At 42.3% G+C, this 22,669-nt stretch overlaps 1 protein-coding gene across 11 annotated transcripts in view; it reads right to left on the reverse strand.

The window, feature by feature from the left end:
• The window catches only part of ubr4 (ubiquitin protein ligase E3 component n-recognin 4), a 49,002-nt gene that overhangs the window by 5,815 nt on the left and 20,518 nt on the right, over positions 1-22,669 (reverse strand). For 3 of the 11 annotated variants that reach the window (XM_083975087.1, XM_083975090.1, XM_083975084.1), the window contains 57 exons: positions 22,547-22,617; positions 22,194-22,386; positions 21,202-21,435; positions 20,944-21,114; positions 20,624-20,806; positions 19,842-20,000; positions 19,448-19,600; positions 19,072-19,299; positions 18,669-18,826; positions 18,311-18,485; positions 16,826-17,027; positions 16,384-16,547; positions 16,050-16,266; positions 15,348-15,564; positions 14,765-14,797; positions 14,403-14,466; positions 14,149-14,283; positions 13,534-13,708; positions 13,240-13,371; positions 13,020-13,141; positions 12,604-12,715; positions 12,356-12,486; positions 11,133-11,310; positions 10,855-10,959; positions 10,279-10,416; positions 9,677-9,845; positions 9,321-9,525; positions 9,130-9,243; positions 8,699-8,908; positions 8,456-8,605; positions 8,122-8,349; positions 7,839-7,917; positions 7,488-7,730; positions 6,928-7,096; positions 6,492-6,636; positions 6,195-6,280; positions 6,012-6,099; positions 5,576-5,769; positions 5,179-5,418; positions 4,949-5,087; positions 4,713-4,838; positions 4,541-4,570; positions 4,200-4,328; positions 3,751-4,100; positions 3,538-3,628; positions 3,343-3,427; positions 2,997-3,124; positions 2,772-2,901; positions 2,495-2,655; positions 2,206-2,315; positions 1,929-2,070; positions 1,614-1,695; positions 1,289-1,462; positions 889-1,010; positions 572-769; positions 319-399; positions 109-196 (listed from right to left, as the gene is read on the reverse strand). In XM_083975087.1, the coding sequence (XP_083831213.1) occupies positions 109-196; positions 319-399; positions 572-769; positions 889-1,010; positions 1,289-1,462; positions 1,614-1,695; positions 1,929-2,070; positions 2,206-2,315; positions 2,495-2,655; positions 2,772-2,901; positions 2,997-3,124; positions 3,343-3,427; positions 3,538-3,628; positions 3,751-4,100; positions 4,200-4,328; positions 4,541-4,570; positions 4,713-4,838; positions 4,949-5,087; positions 5,179-5,418; positions 5,576-5,769; positions 6,012-6,099; positions 6,195-6,280; positions 6,492-6,636; positions 6,928-7,096; positions 7,488-7,730; positions 7,839-7,917; positions 8,122-8,349; positions 8,456-8,605; positions 8,699-8,908; positions 9,130-9,243; positions 9,321-9,525; positions 9,677-9,845; positions 10,279-10,416; positions 10,855-10,959; positions 11,133-11,310; positions 12,356-12,486; positions 12,604-12,715; positions 13,020-13,141; positions 13,240-13,371; positions 13,534-13,708; positions 14,149-14,283; positions 14,403-14,466; positions 14,765-14,797; positions 15,348-15,564; positions 16,050-16,266; positions 16,384-16,547; positions 16,826-17,027; positions 18,311-18,485; positions 18,669-18,826; positions 19,072-19,299; positions 19,448-19,600; positions 19,842-20,000; positions 20,624-20,806; positions 20,944-21,114; positions 21,202-21,435; positions 22,194-22,386; positions 22,547-22,617 (8,536 nt within the window). The remainder of the gene's footprint in view (positions 1-108; positions 197-318; positions 400-571; positions 770-888; positions 1,011-1,288; positions 1,463-1,613; positions 1,696-1,928; positions 2,071-2,205; positions 2,316-2,494; positions 2,656-2,771; positions 2,902-2,996; positions 3,125-3,342; positions 3,428-3,537; positions 3,629-3,750; positions 4,101-4,199; positions 4,329-4,540; positions 4,571-4,712; positions 4,839-4,948; positions 5,088-5,178; positions 5,419-5,575; positions 5,770-6,011; positions 6,100-6,194; positions 6,281-6,491; positions 6,637-6,927; positions 7,097-7,487; positions 7,731-7,838; positions 7,918-8,121; positions 8,350-8,455; positions 8,606-8,698; positions 8,909-9,129; positions 9,244-9,320; positions 9,526-9,676; positions 9,846-10,278; positions 10,417-10,854; positions 10,960-11,132; positions 11,311-12,355; positions 12,487-12,603; positions 12,716-13,019; positions 13,142-13,239; positions 13,372-13,533; positions 13,709-14,148; positions 14,284-14,402; positions 14,467-14,764; positions 14,798-15,347; positions 15,565-16,049; positions 16,267-16,383; positions 16,548-16,825; positions 17,028-18,310; positions 18,486-18,668; positions 18,827-19,071; positions 19,300-19,447; positions 19,601-19,841; positions 20,001-20,623; positions 20,807-20,943; positions 21,115-21,201; positions 21,436-22,193; positions 22,387-22,546; positions 22,618-22,669) is intronic. The other 8 variants (XM_083975092.1, XM_083975091.1, XM_083975085.1 and 5 more) reach the window with 5 other exon arrangements.

Below are 22,669 nucleotides of genomic sequence, written 5' to 3' on the forward strand. Positions count from 1 at the left end.
CAACTAACAGCTGAAAGACATACAAATTACATTGCATCAAAACATGCTGTTACAAGTTATACTTGACTCAGAATTGTAAACATCACGTAAATCAATAGTAAAACAAACCTGTGGTTGAATCCAAAGACTCTATGAACTCCTCAGTGGCATCTCCCAGCAAACCTCTCATTCGATAGATGATTCTCATTGGCTCACCCTTGAAAAACAAAGGTCAGCAGGCTCTGTGACTAACGTTTATCACTTTATTACACTGCAATTTAATGACAATATAGTTAAAGATTCACACACCCATTTATCAAAAGCTACTAGGACACTCACCTCATTTGTTGGGCACCACACTTTCTTGTAGACCTCAGCCACTGACAAATCCAGGCTAATGATTTTGTTGTTTACCAGAAGCTAAAAGGAACAGGAAGGCATCACATCAATGTCAGCCAGCTTTTACAATTACACAGGAAACACTTTGTACAGTTTCGTACTGTGTGGAAATAAAAACTTAATGTTGGAGGATGACTGTGTAATAGGAGGAAAATAAAAAACAAATGTGGCTTAAAGCAGAAAGTCAGTTTACCTCCATGCCACTGTCGTCTTCAAGAAGGGCCACCAGGTCGCAGTCTTGACAGATTTTGTTTTTGATGTCTCTCATTAGAGGGCCGATGCCAGGCTCGTTGCTGCTGTAAGGGTTTCCTGGCATGCGGCCCTGCAGGAAGTCTTCCTGCTGAGGATCCTTTTCCAGGGTCACAAAGAACTCTGTCACCTCGTTCTCCTCCTGAGAACAGAAGATGAAACAAAAGTTGCAGATGACTACTTGACAGCTACAATCAATCCAAATAATTTTAACACGCAGAACTTTTTAAAATGCAATACATAAGTGTAACGGTAACTCACAGGATAGATGATGCTGCAGAGTCTCTCAAAAATGAACACAGGTGTCCTGTAATCATCCAGGTTGTACCGTTTTGCAGTCTCTATGCACACAGCCATGAAGGCTTTGGTTTCAGACTCAGTACCTATGAGCAAAATGACAGCACTTCAAAATTCATGTTTTTTAGTACAAACACACTGGCTTCATCTGAAGACATTTCCGTGGATTATTCCTTCACTAAAAATCTGAAGTTGATTTATAATTTATTCTATACAGATTATTTTTAATGAGTGATGGAAATAGTAAAAAAAAAAAAAAAGGGAAAAAAAACTTAATTCTGAATGGAACAAAACTGGAAATGCAAATCTTATTGCTATGAACAATAAAATGTGCAACTTTGTTAAATTTCATGTGTGGACAAACCTGTCGTCATGTCCTCAAGCATCTCAAGCAGCATGTCCTGAGTCTCATCGATGAGTTTGGTGCGCTGCACTACCAGCTTCCTCAGACACAGATACCCATTGAGCACTGTGCCAACCAGCCTGCTCTTGAAATGGCGCTTAATGGACTCCACCTCCACGAAAGAAGAGAGCAATCCTGCAATGGCATCAAATACACACACATTATTTAACAGTCTTAAGAGCTGTAGTATCTGTACTGTATGGTGCGCTCTATAATGGTGTTTAAATTCTACTGTAGACCTAAAGCCTGCTTTGTCAGATAAACAGTGAGACAGAAACCAACATACCAGTCAAGCTCTTGAGGGCGTAGCCTTGCTGCAGGTCTGTGCTCAGAGTAGCCTCCTCCAGAGCCAGCAGATTGGCTATTTCCTAAATTGAAAATTAAAGGAAAACATTTTTGCTGTGATCCTAGTATTGCTGACATATTTTTAACAGACATTTTAAAAGTAGAAAAAAACAAAACATGTGTAATACACAGTGTTCTTCTCAGGACGGTCAAATTTCACCACATCTAACAAAACCTCTGTTGTTTTTAATTTAACAAAACTAGTGGCACTTACAGATATCATGTATACATCTTGTACATTTCTTTTATGCATTACCTTGGTTATCAGGTTACCGATGTAGGGCAGGACTCCACGTGCAGCCAGATAAACCTTCCAGTGTGTCGGCTTGATCAGCTTCTGGTACAGACCCAGATACTCCACTGCACACTCTCCAGCCACACTCAACTCATCCAGATAACTGACAGGCACACAGGAAAAGATTAAGATACACTTACTTATTTAACAAACTGTATTACTGTAGCCTAAAAATGGTTTATTTACATTCCTAATATCAAATGACGCGGTATTGGGCTTTACGGTTTGTGGATCATACCTGGTGAGCAGGTCCAGGACCTGTTGCTTGCGACTGGGGATTGTTGTAAGGGCCTCCACGATGGTGCAAGCTGCCTGTCTGGCTGCCTGAGTGGCTGGTGTGAAAAGGACCTGCAACAAATGCAGACATTTCATGTTTAGACAATGTGCTGATTAGATTAAATTATTTCTTTTTTCAGTTTATGTAGTTAAATCTGTGTTCTAACAAAAGGTATGCATGAGTGACAAAGCTGCAGTAATATAACAGCAATCAACAACACTACATTAAGCTTTTTTTTTTTTTTTTCTACCTGTCGCAGCCAGTTGTTGTGGCTCAGTTTGAGCAGGCGAGGGAAAAGGCCTTCTCCTTTTCTGGACCTCATGAACTGTTTCCACTTCCACACATACTTCTCCAGCAGATACTGCTTCCGCAACTCAGCTTTCCCCTGAGGCTTTGACACCGTCTCCTGGCCTGTGGTTCCCAGGACAGATCCACAACAAACACGTATTGTCAAGAGTTCATAATTTCACAGCAATATGATAAATAAATAAATACAAGTGACCTGTGGTTTTGTTCACAGTACTTACATCTTGCTGGCAGACACTTCTTCCAGGCCTCATAAGATGCTTTGGGGTCTTTCTTGAGCCAGAGTTGCGCCTGGGCATGGATTTCATTACTGTAGGGTCTGACTGTTGTCAGGGACTCAGTAGCAGCATCCTGTGAACAAAGAGCAAACCACACACAGCTGTGTAAAAAAAAACAGACAATTTTAAATTCCTACCAAAATGTACCACTGTTAGCTAAAACGTTACCTTGTTCTTCTTGCTGGTGGGAGCAGGGGGCTTGATCAGCTTCTGGAGAATTCTCAGACACATGAGAGTGATGTTCTCCACCACTACAGGTGTCTTCACATTCACTGACATGAGGAACAGACTGAGAGCTATGGGGAATAAAAACATGCATTTTTAGATGCACAGTCAGTTTAGTTGTGACCAGTAACAATATAATATTCCATACACACATTACAGGCTTGGCCAAGCAAAAAAACAGGCAAAATAATCTGCAGAGGTTGCTCATTTCATTCATTTTGTGATCCTGGGAATGAAAAGTCACCAGTTTAAATTGAATTAAGAGATGAGGTTGGAAAACCAGGCTTACCACAACGCAACCGCAACTCCCAGCATCCTCCCTCTTTTGAAATGGAGTCTGTCAGCAGCAGCATCTCATACTGCAGATTGCTCACCTGTTGGGAAAATAAGACATCCCTTTCATATCGAAAAATGCTGTTAAAATGCTCAACTCAAAAGCACTATCAAACAGCTGTGTTCATTTAGGACATGCGAGAAGGCTTACCAGGTCAGGATTGGCCCAGTGACCTTTCAGGGCAGCTGACACCTTAGCAATGATGAGGTCATTCATCTGCTGAGTGGCTTCTGGATGATCTCTGAAGCAGGAAAATACAGAAAGAAACAAGAACAATAAATAACTATCATTTCATACCTCTATGTAAGAAAATACATAGACTCTCACTCTCACTACTAGACATGTAAGCGAGGGCCATCATACCTGGTGAGGAGACAGACCAGCTGGCGCACTTCCTCCCTCATGGCTGCCGTGCCACGTCGCAAGTTGTACTCAAACAGCTCCCGGATGAGTCCCTGGAGGACCAGGATCTGCCGGAGGGCCGGGTTAGTGGCCAGTGCACGGAGCAGTGTGATACAATGACCCGTGACAGCTGAGGCACAGCCATAGCATTTGTTGGAGGACGTATGGCCGCAGCCCAGCACAGAGAGGGCACGATACTGGCTGGCAGTGAAGGTGGGCTGATGGCTGCTACTGCTTCGGGATGACTTGGTGGCAGCTTCTCTCTGCTGCAGATCATACTCCAGGAGCTCTTTACGAGACGCAAGCACTTTCTATAAACAAAAGGAAAGAGAAACAACAGAGTTGGGTGAGAGAGGAAAAGGGAGCACACCTGTAACTAAGAAAAATAAACGCTCTTCTTTGTTCCTAACCTGGATAATCTTGGAGAGTTCATCAAATGACGTCTTGCAGTCTCCACTGTACTCTTGAGCCAGCTGCTGAATGTACCGGTTCACATTAGCAGAGGACGTACCAAGCCCTGCACCTGCTCCAGTGTCATCCTGGAAAAAAGAAAAGAAAAAAGAGAAAATATTGTTCAAGTACATTGCAGACATTGAAATCAAAAATCTTAAATTATTTATTTTGTAGTTTCTTACAACAGAACTTCTACAAAATTACTCAATGTTCAATTATGTATTACTAATGTGCCAATACTGTTGGTCCACTGTCCACAGCATTTATTGAATTTTTTTAAGTATTATAGAATACTCACATAAATGGCCCAGCTACTCCTGTGATATATCTGTAGATGCAGTATTTTAAATTTAAGTTGATACCAGCAAATGTGGACAAAGTGGCTTCCTAAACAGTATTCATACACTAGCTTCTGATCCAACATCTAGTATGGGACCAGAGGTACTGTTCATGCCCTTCATGTGACTGACCTGTGGCTTTTCTGGCGCTGCCTCATTGACTTTAGATAGGAGGCTTTCTAACTGGGGTCTGTGCCCCATCAGCTGGTGGTAGACCCTATCAGCTTTGTCCAGCAGGGTGTTGATGTTGGTCACAGCCTACAGGGACAACAAACACACAGATTAGAGGCACGAACGTTTTTGGAATAGTAAAGCCCCCTTTTGATTACTTCCTTTTTCATATCCTTCCCAACAAATAAATGCTTTACCTTTTTCCTGTCTTCCTCATTCTCAATGGGATCCACAGCGCAACATGGTTTAGCATAAAGCATGAAATCAAAGCGGGCATATTTACAGAAGCCACAGGCATTGCACAAGAAGGGGTCTTTTTCATCGTAGTTGATGGACCTGAGAGGAGAAGACGACAAGGGTAAAAATACTGTGTAGTTGCGTGTCTGCAATTAATATTTCAAAACTGCAAAGGAAACCAGTTTCTTACCTGCACTTGTGGCACTGATACACATTCTCACCACAGTTGCCACACACCCCAGGGTTGGCGGGCACAGAGGCACTGCAGCGAGGACACTGCAGCGTCTCGGTGGAGGCCTGGTAATTCTCATAGAAATCTGAGAACTCAATCATCAGGTTGGATGCGACGATGGGTAAGGGAAGGTCGATCTTAACCTCTGTTTGTCCAGGTGTCAGCTGAACCTTCTTTGCTTTGTGCCAACGAGCAGGCCTGTAAATAGATAGTAAAGAGCTAAGCGAATAGTGGCAAGCAGTCACTTCGTTTTCTTAAAGCATCATTGTTAAATAAATCAATATGAAGTGGAAGTGGGGTGGAAAAAAGTGCAAAAAAAAGTGCAAAACACAAGCAGCTCTTTGTTGAAACGTACTTATTCTTCAGCTCCACGATAGCCTGTACAGTTCGGTTATTGTAGTAGAGGTTGATGGTGCGGACCATTTTGGTGCGTTTGAGGTCACCAATCTTTACTGTGACTTTGCTGATGGTGTGGCTGCCAATGAGCTTGACAACCTGCTGTGTGGTGGTATAGCGTGTGTCCACTTTGATGGATGACAGTTTTATATTCTGAAAGACACAAACAAGACAACTTTGAAAACACAATACACGATTATGGCATGCTTTGCATAATAAACAGTGGTACACATATAGAGATGAGCATCCTAAACCTGGTTCACCTTGTATTAGCTCTTCAAACTACTTACTCAGAAACAGAAACACCTGCCCCATACAAAAGTGATGGAAAAAGTGCTGAACTCTACTTTTTTGTGACACATTGTGTCCATTACTTCTGGATGTGTTGTACATACCGAAAACGGAACTTCTGGATTGTTGCACACCAGGCAAGGGTCACTTTCCAGGTAGAAGCCATCAAACTCAACTAAACCTGACAGAGTGCTGCAGGAGAGAATACACAATATTAATGTAGATAATGTCCACTACTGGCAATTGCATTCTCCTGAACATGTTACAATATGTTTGTTGAGACGTACTTGTAGATGTTGGAGTTTGGGTGATTCGTCAGGATGTGGTTCTGTGCCCTAAGAATCTCCACAGCTTTCTGAGAATATTCCTTCAGCTGGAGCAAGACAATGTAAAAATCAAAATAATTTTAAATCATTGTCATCACAAGAGTGTGTTCTACTGAAAAGACAGAATAGGAACCAATACATCATGCAAACAAACGTCCATAATATGAAGGATCACAAATTACAATGTCAAGGTAAATATAAACACAAAGACCTTCCATTCAACAATTATGCTAAAATCGGTATAAAATCAAAATAAACCTTTTTCTCTGTCTGAGGAGTCTTGAGGGAGAAGTATCCGAGCAGGTCAACAAACTGAGCAGCTTTGCGGCCATATGCAGGGAGCTCAGGCCAGATGGCCCACGTCAATTCTAGCAGCAGCTCCTGCTGAGATTTATTGGAGTTCCTGCACAGAGATGCAAATGTTAGGCAAATGCCAATGTTATGATTTCACCACTTATTCAAACTATTGTTCACAAATAAGCCCTGTATGTTCACTTGTACTACAACCTTTTGTATCATGGTTAAGCCATAGGTCACATGTCTAACTACAGTGTCTGTGCTACAAATGAAAGGTTCACCCAGATGTTGTGTACACAACTACTGCAAAGTCATTTCCATGTTTTCTGCAGATTCTGAACCATGGAAATGTGGCTCTAGTCTGCATTTCAGACAAAACATTAAACAGTACCAGTACCTGTAGATATGAAGTGCCAAGCAGTGGGCTTGCCAACGCACAGCAGATGAGTTTGACTCGAGCAAGAAGCAGCGCAAGAACTGGATGAGCGTCTCCTTGTCTGCAAACTTGTTGAGCTGACTGACCAGACCCATACACAGCTGATCCTCCTGGCTGCCAACACCATCACCTGTGGTGAGTCCACAAAGATACAACACAAAGAAGACAGAGACACAATATTAAAAAAAAATGATATCATGAACATGAAGTTATTGTGTTATCAGTAATATCACAAATTGGTAAAAACAAAGGTTTAATGTTGTGTCTTATTGCTTTAAGAACATTTTCATCTTATTTAACTAGTGAATGCTCAACTGTTAACATTTAAATTACACATGCCCAAAACATTTATATCACATAAGACCAGCAGGAGTTTAGATCTTTCAGGTGCCATAGACACACCTGTCACCTAGTGTGTGTCAAATGAATCACAACTGGAGTCTTTTCCAGCATTCAAACTGTGTACTTTATCATCTGAACAAGCAGCCACAGTGTAAGTATGAGATGTGGTGCAACCTCACCATCTTTGTCTTTGTCCTTGTCCTCTTTTTTGCTCTTTTTGCTGGAGGACTTGCTCTGAGATGACTGAGAACCTCCTGTCTGTCCAGAACCAGCGGAGCCTCCTCCTGAGAACGATGACGACGAAGAGGAGGAGCTGGCCAGCACCTTACTGCCACACAGGGCACAGGAGAGGAGTTGCAGCAGCACTGGGGAAACGCCCTCATCTACAAGGAAACTGACCTGGAGCAGGAAGTACAACACAGCTGGACAGAGACGACAACAAGGGATGAAGAGGAGAGTTAGGGCTGCGCTGGTTTTGTTTCATTTAAAAAGGTCTCTGAGAAGATCTGAAAAAAAAAAAAACTACTTACAGTCATCCTTCATGCAGAACTTCTGCCAGTTGATCGTCCTCTGAGTGGCGATTTCAGCACAAGCCTTCAGGTGTTCCATCTGAACCGAGACAAACAAATTACATTATAAATATCTCAGTCCTTATCAGTTTAACAGAAACATAAAAGGGAGTATTAACAATAGTTCAGCAGATGAAGGTTTTGGGATACACCAGAAATAAATGTACATATTGTATACTGAGTACACATCATACAAAAGCATTTTTATAAGAGTAGTCTTGACATGTTCCCAGACGATCCTCACCAGACTGATGAGCGTGTCGTACTGCAGAGCTGAACCAGACGTGGCTGTGACCACACCAGCCCGGAGGAAGATGCCCTGCTCCTCCAGAAGCTTCTTGATGCTGCGCACATGGGAGTCCAGAGTGTGCAGATCCCGCAGCTGACGATATTTTTCTTTGGAGCCGCAGATGAACAACAAAAGCTTCCTCACTTGCCTCCTGACGAACGGGGTCTGCTGGATCATCAGATACTGAAAAGAAAGGGGACACCGATTTGAGAGTGGTCTTTATTTCTTATCTGAGCACAGACATTGAAAAGGAAATGAAAATGACTACGTGCTACATTCAAAAGCTTACTTCAGACAGATAGTAGAACCAAGAATGGTCAAAGACAGGAGGTGGGATACGAGGGTTGGTGTCCGCAATCTTCTTGATCTGATATGGCAGCCGCAGCACCATTTCAGTCAACAGCTGAGAGTAGGCCTCAAACACATCAGCAGCGTGGCCCTGATGCCAGGAACAACACAGTTATTCAATATTACTTACAAAATAAAAAGCTCTGATGTTATGGTGATAAACAAGTTTCCTGTTAGCTTATACCTTGACATATTGGCGTAGGAAGAAAGGGCTCATGTCTGGAGGAGAGGAGGCTGTGTGTGGGCGGAGGAGCTGGCTGGCGGTCACAGGTTCCTCTTCACCCTGTTGACTCTTCCAAAACTCCAGGAGCGACTTGAGCACGTGGAGACAGTAATCAATGGCACCCAGGCTAAGCAAGGCAGTTGCTGTGGCATTGGAAATCAGGGAGGATGACTGGAAGAGAAAAGGGTGCAACCAGAAGTAATGAGCAAAACTGAGTAGGCAACGCCAAAAAACGCATCAGGAGTAGAGTTAGTGAATGTGCAAGAGAAGTTTTATGTTGCTATAACAAATGAAATCCATCTTCTTGATTTTTTCAGTACAAAGAGTAGAGCTAGGGTATTACACATCTTGCTAATCTGCTGAGAGCGTTAGGATATGAAAACAGGGTGTACCTCAGAGGAAGATTTAGAGCCAGACTTGGTTCGAGACATGAAGACGCTGAGCAGTCTCATGATGACCAGATGAACCTCATTGATGGAACTGCGCTCATTCTTCTTGGACACGTCCTGTAGGGAGAGATTGCATGGATTCAGTAAAACAGTGACACATCAACTGTGATTTATCAGAGTAAGCCTTTAGATACCTTCTTGTGCATGCCAAGCTCGGCAATGAGCTGTGCAAGCAGGTCATCCAAGGCTCCCTTATCTTTTTCATCTTCACCATCCAGGTCAGAGGTCAACATGAGGATAACCTGCATGTAAGGGATGGCTTGGACACCACCCACATTGTGGAGCTGTGAAAGGTGCTGAAGCAAGCGCTCCAGGAGCATGAGACGAACCATGTGCAGCCTAATGACGAAGAGAGAAAAAAAAAAAAGAGTAGTTCATGGACCCGTGGACAAAAGAGAAAATCTCACAACACAGAAAAGGGCAGATGTTTGTTATCACCAAAATCTGACTAGTTTGTTTTAATTCCTCATCCATATTCACAATGTCTGACCTGTTGCTTGTGTGGATGTCTCCCTCAGTCTCTCCTTCTCCCTCTGAGCCTTCGCCTTCCTGCTGTGCTGTGGTTGTGCTGATGGCTCCAGTGCTGGAGCTCACACTGCCAGGACCTGCAGGGTGGCCTTCCACTGTTGTGTCCCCATAAGCACTGCTGCGTCCCGACACTGCACACAAGCATTCACAAGCACAACTAAGCAAACTTATATGATATAATATAATGATTATAAGCATCAAGAATCTATTGCAAGATTAAAAAGTGATGTGAGGTTTTTCATAAAAACTGGAAAATAATTTACTGGGTTTAATTAATAATATGAGATTACGGGAATATCATAACCTCCAATTGGAGTGAAGGAAAGGTGGACAAGGTGCCTTGATTAATGATCTGTAAATTACAACTGTTGCATTGAAAAAGCTGATCATTTTGGTCACTATAATCCTGATATTGAATTTCTGTACTGTTTCATGTCTACTGATATCTATGCATTTCATAGATTTATGGCAATTCATACGCATATAAGGGTCTAGCTTTAAAAAGTTAGTATCTCGCATTTGATTGTGTTCAGGGTCATTGCTGTTTCTCCTGGAATCACCCACCACTGTGCTCCCCTGCAACAGAGTCGATTGCAGAACCTCCACTCTCTGAGCCCACACTGCCTCCATGCTCAGCTGGGGAGGTCCGCAGTGTGGAGCCATCAGTGGCAGCTGTGCTGCCCTCATCATCTGATGCTGGGGCTGAAATCATAGCAATAGCTGTAACAGCAAATACACCGCGGTCATCTGGCCAGGATACATGATCTTAGTTCACACTTGAGCACGAACAATACAGAAAAGCATGCAGTATTGAAAACACTCTAACCTTACAACATTTATTATTATGTTCAATCTATTGTGGACATTTTTATGTTAAACTATAAAGGAGGAAAAATAATTGCTTTATTTTCAAAATTATGGTATAAGAACACAAACTGTGAACAGATTGGATTATGAAAATTAGGATTTATTATGGTCAATGATTATGCACATATTGTTATATTTTAGCAATTCTGACATGAAATTCTATGCAAGACAAAAATCAATTTAGGCGTCTTGTTACGAATTTACAAACCACTGCGATCGTACAGGTATAAAAGTCACATATGAGCAAATGCTATCCTGAGTTGGTCTTGTTACCTGATGCAGTGGTGTCAGAAAGGGTGCCAGCATCCAGTGAAGAGGAGCTTGGGGCTTGGCCAGACAGGCCAAGGCTCTGAAGGCCAAGGGCACTGCTGCTACTGCCTAAAAATGTCAAAAAGTAAAAACATTACACCAACAAATTATGTTTCACCTGATGAAGCTATAGGCAGCTATGTGAGGTACAAGACACCCATATACCAGAATGATGACATCTAGGAAGAAACACACAATTCAAATTCACTCCTGAATGGTGTCGTTATTTTCTGGCAACTGACCTTGTTGGTCCTGCTGAAGACTGAGAGCGATGGCCAGCTCTACCATAGTTTCATCATCTGCATCAGGAGGTATGTCCAGCATGGGCGGGAAACCCTCAGCTCCAGCCAGCAGAGCCTCGAGTGGAGATGGATTTCCATTGTTGACATTCTCTGATGTCTCCAAGACCATTGACTCAGACTAAGGACACAGAAAAACAAAGCTGGTATAATTTCTGCAACATACTATATCTCAACAGAACATGGTTGATAATGACATACAGTCAGTCAGCAATTAAATGAATTTAAATAACTTAAACCATGTCTGTTATCTCTTCTTATTACACGGCTCTATTGAATGCTGCTCTCTGATTGGTCCAGCGCTGCGTTCTGCGGTCTGTTATTTCTGTATAACGGACCGTCGTCATGTATAACAGACCGTTGCTAGGGACGCCGCTCTGATCAGCGCAGCACAGAAGAGAGAAACTATGCAGGATATTTACCTTGTGTTTCATTTTTACCGTCATTAAACAGCTTCGGACTAATAGTGATGTTAGATAAATGACTGGTAACCTGTTACAAGTAGAGTGGAGGCTCCTTCCACATCTCTGCTGGAAACCAAACCTGCTGATCAGAGCCTCTGACCCGGTGTCAGCTCTCCTCTCGGTGCAGCTGGCACCGCGGCTCCGCGACACAAACGCCCCCCGTAAACAGTAAAGTTAATCTCTTGTTTATGACAGATACGACTACACACAATACACACATCTTAACACGTGTATGGTAATCCATCGATCCACTGATTGATTATCAAAGGCTTCAAATGCACGAACGGGAGGAGGCTCGGCAAAACAGCGGAAGTGACCGGTACGTCTTGCAGATTCGCTAAATGCAATTTTAAATCGATGAAAGTCGTATTTTGATCAACATTATGTTTCAAATTAATTATTTCACTCGTAAACCGTGTAATAAGCGGGATAATGTACAGTTGGTCGGTTGTTATGGAGAAATAAACCCCTTCATGTTGTATGGAACCCCTCCGCTTCGCGTCGGGGTTCCATACAACCTGTCGGGGTTTATTTCTCCATAACAACCTCCGAACTATACATTATCCCTTACCTGTATTACACACTACATGAATACATCATTTTAAATATAAAATTTCAGATTTCAGTGTAAAGAATTGGTCAACATACCAGTTTAAACAATGCAAGGGTCATATCAAATACAATCCACAGATCTTTACTCACCACCATCTCAAAGTCACCATGGTCCACCTCACTCTGCTCCTGACTCTCCTGTCTACCCTCTTCTCCTGCAGTCAGCACTGATGACTGCATCTTGTCATCTGCATCATCGTCGTCATCATCATCCTTGTCTCCTGGTTGAAGAAAATTTGACAGAATCTTAACTTCACAAAAAAAAAACACCTCTGGCCATTATGTGGTGAAAATTCAGTGCACACATTGATGTTTGTATGAAGCCTGTCCAAACATACCCATCGGTGTGTTGGAGCGTGGGGGAGATGGAAGGGTCACATGTCGTCGTTTGTTTCTTGGCCTTAGCACTCTGATCAGAGCCTGCTTACAAGCGAAGCTCACGGCTGTGTCCTGAAAGTGGTTCAAATTCACCATGGTTACCTGTTGATAGTCTGTCTGTACTGCCAATACCTCCAGTAATCCATAAAACACTTCATATTCTGACAGCAAATACTGTAGCTCTCTTATTAATGTGATAGTAATTGGAGGGTCACATTGGTGATGTTCAACAGCAGAAGCATAAAAATATTGTTTCCTTATATTTGGAAAATAACAAATATTTTGCAATGATAGTGATTTAATATCAACTTTCATTCTCAAACAATCAGTATGCAGTAATAATAATCTTGATAATCTTGACAAGTTTGGTACTTACAGGGCATAGTAACATCTGCATGTAGATTTTGGAGGCTACATTGATGTAATCCAGCTCACATGTGCAGTATGCATGGATGATATCCACCAAGGCATTTACTGTTGCTTCCACATGAGTTAGGCCTTAGCGGGGTGAGAAGAAAACATGTTCACTGAGGATCATCCAGCTGCACAGATTTGATAATCGGTAAATATTAGACAGATTTCATATCTGCACGTACCTGGCAGGCAAGCAGGAGCAAGGAAGGCGTTCTTTGGTTTTAGGGCATGAAGTTTCCAGAAGTTATTCATCAGCTGTGTGATGAAGTTACAGCTTTCGCTATCTCCATGTTTTTGTCCATCTTCTGTCATTTCTGGATTAAGACAAGAAGAACACAAGTTAGTTCTGGCCTGACAGTTTGATTATCTTTTTTCCAAGTCCAATACAAAGTCATTATAAATGGTCCCTGTCCAAAACACTTTGCAGCATGATATAATGGATACAGAAAGTATAGTCAACCAAATAAGCCTCTTACCAGAGTCATGGTGTAGTGACTTTGTTTCTGTGAAATGGACCAAGTTATTGGGTCTCATGATAGCAATGGAGCGGGCAGTGATCACAAGCCTCTGGAAGACATCGGGGTCAAGTTCCCTCCCTTCACGAGTGCACGTATTTAGGCACTGTACTGCGTTACTCAGCAAGGACTGGTCCTGATCAAAAAGGACCACAAGCACTGCATTAGTTATTCAGGAATAATGGGATGTAGACAAAGCACATTTAACATCTCTGTGCACTGCTGTGTAATTTATACACACAGCGTGACCTCATCAGAAGCTCCTATCACATTCTGCCAGCCAGGATTGTCTCGAAAAGAACCGACATCGAATTGTTGTGTGTACAAACTGCAACAAACACACCTACTGACTCTGCCTTTAATTAGAAAACAAATATTGGTGTGCAACATGCAGCCCTTCAGGGTCGTCAAGTCAATATTATCTACATGGCCCACTTCACAACAGTGCCTGACAACAGAGAAAAACTGATACATAGCCTGATACAAACATATTAACAGCAAGCAGATGGGGACATTGTTAGTCTCAAGCCCTACTGTGTGTTTGCAAAATGCAGTTCTTTAGGAATGTGGTTTTACCTTGTGGTTGTGGTAGGCATTTCGACTGGTGTGCAGACTGGCAAGAAGTCCCTTAGTCTGTTGCTGCACACCTGCGGGGGTTGGCATGGACAGGAGTAGAGTGGCCAACTCCAGTGCTGCACCCTTATTTTTCTCCTACAAAGAGTTAAAGACGGGTAGTCACCCAAGCAAGACAAGTTTAATCCAGGATTTTTCATTCAACATATTGTTACTTTTAAAGGCATAAAAGGATAAAATCTTTATGCCTTTATTACCTTTTCATTGGAGGAGCCAACTGCAAAGCAGCTCTCTAAAGCCTCGAGGGAACTGACCACCAACCTGAAATTAAGAAAAAAGATCAACACTACAGCTACTGCAGTTTTGCCTTAACTTGACCAAACAAACAAAAACTTAAACAAAATCCAAATCTCAACTCACTGCAATCTGTGCTATGCTAAATGCCAAAAGTAACACTGAATGCAAGAATGATTGTAGTCAGGAAAAGAATGGGTTTTTTGTTGCTGCTGTACAAGCGTGGAGATGGTGCATGGCATGTTCACAGTCTCAGGCATGGACACACAAACTGGCACACGTGCACAAAACCATACAAACAAGCAGAGAAAGGGCAGTTACTAACCGGTCCAAGGTTGATAAGGACTCAGTTTCACAACTTTTTATTGTATTTTTGGGAGCAAAAGAAAAAGAACAAAAAAAGTGTGAGGATCACATAAAGAAACAAGTGAAATTAAATGGATCAGTTGAACAAAAGATAAGCATGCAAGAAAAGATGACATCACAATAGCCATGCACTAAATAATCTAAAGGAAACCCAACCCCCATTGTTAAAATTTCAGTTTCAATCCATAAAGTTTTATAGCTGCAATCATGAAGTGTAAAGATATACCATGTGAGTGATATGAATAAAATGTATAACATCTATTGTGGATTTTTGTGATGTATAAGATGGAAATTCTGAATTGGAAAACCAATAAAGAAACTACCAATCAAACAAGTGCCCACAATTGTATTGTACACCCACAGGTTTTAAAAGCACAGACATATAAACATTATGGCAAAATCTGCATTGTGTAGATAGGCCATTATGAAGTCAAGGAACCATGGGTGTGGTTTACTTCTCTACACGGGACTGGGAACTGTAAATTCCAATACCAAAGAAAATTGTGTTGTCCTTGTGATCCCAAGAGATAGAAAGCCCATACCTCTCCAAAACGGTGCCACTCGTGGTAGTGGGGGTGGCTATGTCTCCATCAGAGGTGCCGTTGCCCTGGTTGAGGTTGGGACTGCAGACATTGTTCACCGAAGCAGAAGAGAAGTCCTCTGGAGGATCCTCAGGCCAGCCAAACTGCTCCTTGGTTTTACCGTAGATCTTGATTGAATCAAGCATGGTGACTCCAGCCGGGTCGACAGATGCGCCAACTTAAAATTGAATGGGAACATGAATCTGAATCAGAGGATGGTTTCCAAACAGCACTTCAACCTGGTCGCTTTGAATCACTTTAGCTGCAGACTAAGTGCAAAATAAGTCGATTTGAATCTACAATGTCAATGATGCAAAATAGCATAAGCTCTTTTTTGACCAATAAACTAAAACATTTGGATTCTGCTGTTTTGGAGGAAGCTGAGCAGGAACAGCTGTAAGACACTAGTTTATAATGCCGAGGTATTGCGTGAAATTTTACTTATAGGGATCTGTCATCTGACTATATTGTAACTGTTAGGAATGGCTGGGTGACAGTCTATAAATATTATTGTGATTATTTTCAGGCTATATCGCCATACACAATATGGAACTTCATGAATGCACAAAGCTTTGATACCCATCCCTACGTGAAACAGGCAAGACATATCCTCTTAAGTACAAGCAACCAGACAGCATCATCACAGCACACTCTCGCTCTTACTGAAGATGGACAGCTTCTTGTCGGCCTGCAGGGCCTCCTCTCTGGTGAAAGGGAAGTCAAACCAGCGGGCTCTTGTCAGGTTTATCTGCATGGTTCGGCCAAAGACCTCCACGTAGGAAGGAGCCCTCTCGATGGCCTGAGTGCCCACCTGCACCCGCATGCCTGTCATAACCATCGAACTGTTGTTGTTGACGGCTTCCACTGTAAATCCCCCAGGCTGGAAGGAAACAACCAGAGTCATGAGTCCCTCTGTTTGAACCCTTACATGATTTAATTAATGGCATATTTTAAGAATGTATAAGAAAAAAGCACAAGTTTGTCAAAATGTCTCTACCTTTGTGTTGGCCACATACATCCCAGTGGAGTTTAGCCTGTGTTTGATCTGCTGTCCATTGTAAACCTGCAGCAAGTCATTGCCCCCAAACTCCACCTCTGTCAGCTGCTGGTTGTGTTCAAAGAAGTCCACTGGGAATGTCACCTGACTGGATGATCGTGTGGCTGATGGTAGAATGGTAGAATGATTGCATTAAAATTGGCACATGTGGTCGAAAAGTTAACATTTTCTCTTTTTTATTCCACTTTATTACAGAAATATTAATGAAAACTTGATTGCACCTTGGTCGGTATGAACTTTCAAAAGATACAAGAGGAGGGAATAGAAAATATGATAGGGCCGAGTTTGTGCCCATTGTTAGGATGTGATGATTTGATTGTACAAATCATCTATATTAGGATCCATTTCGCATCAATAATAGTTGTATTGACTTCACACTCACTGGTGGCAGCCGCTTTGCGTTTGCGGACCGGCTTCATGATACTGATGCCACAGCTGGGCTGCAGTGAGGGCTGGAGCCAGTAGGAGGTGTTGTCCACATTAGCCATGTAGATTCGCAGGCTCCCGTCTTCACAGAGAAGAATCATGGTGGTGCGTTGTTGCTCATTACTGGCAGTGTGTCGGATCGCTACCATGTCTTGAATCTGGGGAAAAGAAACAGTAACCCAATGTTATCCTTAGGAAATGTTTCCCAATTACTTCTGTAATTGATCATGTTTTAACCTACTAGTGACAGTTATGCATCAACATTAGGGGTGTCACGATTTCGATTTTTTATCGAAATCGATCCAAATTACGTCACGATCTCGAGCATCGAAGTCAAAGAGAGGATCGACGATCCCCCCCCCCCCAAAAGCTACAACTGCCTGTTGTCCCCATTGCGCACCAAGCGTCTTGTCAGTCACTGGTCCGAGTTTTCCTTTACTTTTTATTTCGAGACAACACTCATTCTCTCTCTCTCTTTTTTTTTTTTTTACACCGGCAGTGTCAGCTGATGTGCACGTCTGCAGCAACCCAAACAAATGCACATGTTGACTGGCTCTATTCCAGCCACATGATTGGTTCGACACGGCGCAACTCTCAATATCATTGGCTATTTGCCAAAACATGGATGAATGAAAACTATGGACCACGTCTCATATTTCTATCGAAGAAAAGTTATTTCACAATTTATAGCGTTTTATCACCCAGCCCTGGTGGGCTATTGTCCCCCTCCTACCTGGGAAACAGGAGGGAGACACAGCTCTAACTACACAGCACCGACAAGCACATGTTGCAGAGACGTTATAAGATAAAAAAAAAAAAAACCTGCAAATAATAGGCCGACGAAAAGGTGCAACTTGCCACTTTTTGTCGATGTATTATTTGCGGGGGCTTTCGGGGGATCTGGTGACGGTGGAGGATCCGGGACTGATTGACTGTGGACCACCGCCAGTCTGATCAGGTCCATCGCAGCGCAGCAGCTGCAGCTCTGTCCCGCTGTCTGTCACATTACTCTCACGTATCAGCGCAATCTTGTTTACATTACATTAAGCCGACATCAGGAGAATAATGAGACACGACGGTAAATTAATGAAAATAAAATTATGATAATGTACAGATATAAATATATTTGTTTCATGTTACCCGTTACCTTTATATTAAGAAATTATTTAAATGTGACCATTAGTGCCTAATGTGATACATGATGGAAATTGCATCACTTATATGTAGCCCATCTTTTGAAATAAGATTTACTGTACAAAATTTGATGAATAAAACCAATGATCGTAGACTAGACTAGTCTGAAAATAGCATAGGCGTCTGTGCTGTAAGAAAAAGAAAAAAAAATCGAGAATCGAATCGTGACCCTAAAATCGAAAATCAAATCAAATCGAGGATTTGGAGAATCGTGACACCCCTAATCAACATAGTAAATGTCCATCACCTTAGCTTTGGCTGGCAGAGTTTTAATCTCTTGGATGAGGAAGGTGTCAGGTTTGACCATGATGACCAGTGGGATGCCTGTTGTCTGCTGCACACAGCACACCAGCCCTGGGTGGTTCATGACCTCAGACCACTGGCACAGAGCAGGGGATACCTTACTGCTACCACCGTTTGAGCTAAAGGGGGCAGGAGGACAAGACAGACATAAAAACACAGGCCAGACTTCCTCTAGTAACCCATTCATTCACTATAATAGAATATAAACTTTATTTGTCTGACCAGAAATTTGTCTTTGAGGGCTCAACATGCAGTGACAAGGAAATGAAGAGACCGTATATGTGTTGTAGAGGAAGTGTTACCCTTTGACGTTGATGGGAAAGAGCCTCTGCACGTCAGTGGTGCAACGGCTCACTGTGGCAGCGAAGGACTTTCCTTGACTGTAGCTGAAGAAAAGCATCTGAAGCACATGGGAGTAATAGACCGACACACCGCCGCCAGCGACCTGCCCATTGCTATCCTGGAAGTCACACAAAGGGAATTTACCTCAACATTGCTTCCTGCCATTCACAACTTTCAAGAAATACTGGTTTGAGTTGTGCTGTGTTGAGAGTTTGATAAATTGAAGTCAACAAATCCAGAAAATGCAGACAGAAATGTGCTGTAGAGTGGCAATAATGCAGTAAACAATGACATGTCTGTGCTTATGTGGCTCACACTATTTGGAAGGCATAATTTGATGAACTAGGTATACATCCCACGTACCTTCAAGTCCTCGTGGTTTATCTCCAAAACATTTGTGACATAGAAAGGGCCATGTTGGGCACTGCTAGACTCGTCCATGATCTGGGTGTACATGTACCCTGCTGAAGACATGATGACGATAATGTTCTTCCCCTCCTCGTTGAAAAGGAATGTAGCATCACGGATCTTGGAACTTGGCAGCAGGAAGTAGTACATGGGGCTCAGGGCATCCACTGATAAGTCATATATCTGTTAAGTGAGGGAGACATATGATAAAGATGGCTGCAAGTGTTACGATATGCTAAAGATTACACCTACTGTAGGAAACCAACAGCAGGTCAATAATCTTGACTCAAAAGTACATCAAATTGGCATCTTCTGTGAACACATATACTACCTTGACAAAGTCAGCTGTGATGATCGCAAGTTCAGTCTGCGAGCCTGGTAACCAGATAGCTTTGATGATGAAGTTGCCTGTAGCCAGCTGTGGATGCAACACCAGATGGTCTGACACAGATCCTGTGCTGCTGAAAGTTAACACATGGCAGTCCTGGAAAAGAAAAGCACCCAAGTTATGTACTATGTCAATTCAAAATCTCAAAAGTATACTGTTAAATATTCTTATATAGCTTGTATGTCTATCTTCAATTGGATTCTCCAGTGATTTCTAATTATGGCAAATTAGTTGTAGTTTCTATTTCTCGACTGAATTCCTCCATTAAAAAAAAAAAAATGTAATTCTGTGTGCCAAAAAAGATGATAAAAAACTGAAAAGAGGGTGATTGTCTGACCTTGAGGCCGCAGACAGCGAGGTAATCTTCATTACAAGGGTTTCCTGTGAGACTGAGGACGGTGAAAGGGACTGGAGCAGAAGCCAGACGGGTCAGAGTTAGCTTCCTCTTGCTCGAGTCGGCTTGCTTCAGGAGAGTGGACAGCTGGAGAACTGTTATCTGTGTAGTGTAAAAAAAAAAAAATGTTATGATTGTTATAAATGGGAAGGCACCACAAATTGGCTATGAACCTTAGAAATAAGTTCAAGAGAAACTAAGCAGGTTTTTTCCTGTGGCTATGCTACATTTTTACCCTAATTAAAAGCTCCGGAGTAATTGTGACAGTTAACTACATGACTTGTGACTTGTTACAAGTGAGAATGGAGGCTCTCTGCCTTCCACCTGGCGTCTCATGGCTGAAAACCAACCTTGCAACATCAGTGTAGTACTTGGCCCTGCATCACAAATGTAATCCGTAACCCGCAATATTTTGTTTATCACAGTTAAGACTACACAAACACGTCATGACATCGTAACGTTATCCACCGCTCCATGCATTGATTTTTCACCGGCTTTGTTTTAAACAAATGTACATGGCCAGGCGGAGGGTTGGTAAAACAGCGGAAAAGTGACCAGATTTGCATAGTTCCTGAAAAGGGTACAAGTAGATATTCGTTGCAACCATTGCTTGTTTTTTTAACGCAAGTTTAGGGAAAAATCTTAAAACCATTTTAAATCCTCTCAACCTCATTAAAAAAAGAATCAAAAACAAATGAACTAAGTAACTAGGTTTTGCAGCTTACCTTGCCCTTTTCATGGCTGACTGCAAGGTGCTGGCGACGGCCATGTGGTGAGGACAAGACACACATCGCAACACGGCGGAGGACATGTGCACTGATGAGCTGGCGAATAGTTTGTCCCTGGTCACCACTGTAGTTCATCCTCACATTCTCAAAAGCTCCTTCCTGAGAGCCAAGTGTTGGCACCTGATGGAAAAGTGCTACATTTTAGAAAACTAATCCACAGAGGATAAAAAATATCTAGTTTCTGATAAGGTTTAAATAAATGATCAATGAATTACGTGATATTCCTAACCCCATCCAAACTCTAGAGTTCATCATACCATTAACTGGTCCGTCATCTCCACATTTTTGTCCTGAGTATGCAGTTCATTGAGAGCTTGTTGAGCACGGCTGCTGCTTCCCACTGCTGATGCCTGCTGGAAGTTGGTCTGGATAGCCTCCATGAGAAACATGAGCATCTCCAGTATGACTGCTGCAGTGGATGATCCCATCTGACATTGAAAAAGAGCCAAAAGTTTGAGTCACACAATATACAGTGCTGAGCATACAAAATAAATCTTAAAAGCATTTTCCCTCACCACTTGTGTAATCAGCTCTTCCTGGCAGCCTTCAATGCTCTTGCACACGCTGCTCTTCTTAGGTCTGTCCTCATCTCCGGATTTGCCATCACAGATTGTGACCTTGCCCTTGTCAGAGGGTGAGGCGTTCTGATGGCGGATAGCGCTCTCAGGCATACGCAGTTCGCTCTGGAACGCAGACGACTCTTTGAGAGTGGAGCCCATGCCACTGCTGGGGCTGCGTTTGACCAAGGCCTGTAGATGATACAACACAGAAATAAAGCAGTGAGAACAGCAACAGGGTTCATACTCACATCAATATAATAAACAGTATTATCAAATACAGGATTTTCACATGGGAGTATCATCACTGTTTTACTGCTTTACAATTAGAATAACTTGTTTTTGTTCACTTTGCTAGCTTCTCCACAATATAGAGTGTATAGTATTAAGAAAGGTTCTGTTGCATGGAGGCACACTTAATGTCATCTGCCTCCACAGGCAAAATAAGTCACTGATTGAAAAAGACCTTTGATAGAACTGGAGCATTATCAACTGAACAATAAAATTCCTGAATACCCATAGCATAGACTTTGTTGTTCCCTTTGTAGGATAGTTCAGACCATAATGTGTATGACTACAAAACTGGAAAAAAGTAGATTTTAAAACGTGGACCATTGAGAGCCAATATAATCAAAACAAAGAATAAAGCACTGGAATCACAAAAACAAAGAAAGATGCAAAAGTTCTATCACACATCGTATCAAACTGACAACAAACTGAAGGTAAAATGTAGTTGATGGTTTGTACATCGTCACATGCACATTGAGAGATTCATCATTTAAGATTAACTAGGAAAGCTGGCCTTTTCAGTACACAAAATGTTGACAATAGACATTTGTTAACATGATTTCTCTTGTTTCCTGACCACTTGTGTGGGCTAGCTATAACCCTGACCAAATGAAATGACTGGATGGAAGTCAATGGGGGAATGACTTGCAAGCCAAAGTTACCGCTGTTGTTCTCTTCCCATGATGACCTGAGGTATTCGGTCTCACCTGGCAGCTGCCATCCTCTTTGGCACCGCAGTCACAGAAGAAAGAGCCATATTTGGCATAGGAGATCTCATGGTCTTTGTGACAGACCTTGGCGCACACTGTGCACACACCTACCCCATCCACCATCTTACAGGTATGACAGTGGTACCTGCAGAATAAAAAGGAACAATGCAAGACTCTGTATAGTTTATCAGGCCAGTCAAGATAAGATGTCACCCGCATTTCCATACTGTACCAAAAGATCAATGCTTCCATTAAATTGACCACGATTAAACTGAAACCACAGGGAACACTGAGCTTTTCTTTACCAGTGCTGGTTCATGAATTCCTTCTGAGTAATGGTGAAGGTGCAGAGTTTGTTGCAAAGGGAATCTTCATCCTGTCAAACAATGACAAATGTATTAAGATGGATTGTTCCATTTAGCAATTAA

This window comes from Trachurus trachurus (assembly GCF_905171665.1).
Source record: "Trachurus trachurus genome assembly, chromosome: 7".
NCBI lineage: Eukaryota > Metazoa > Chordata > Actinopteri > Carangiformes > Carangidae > Trachurus > Trachurus trachurus.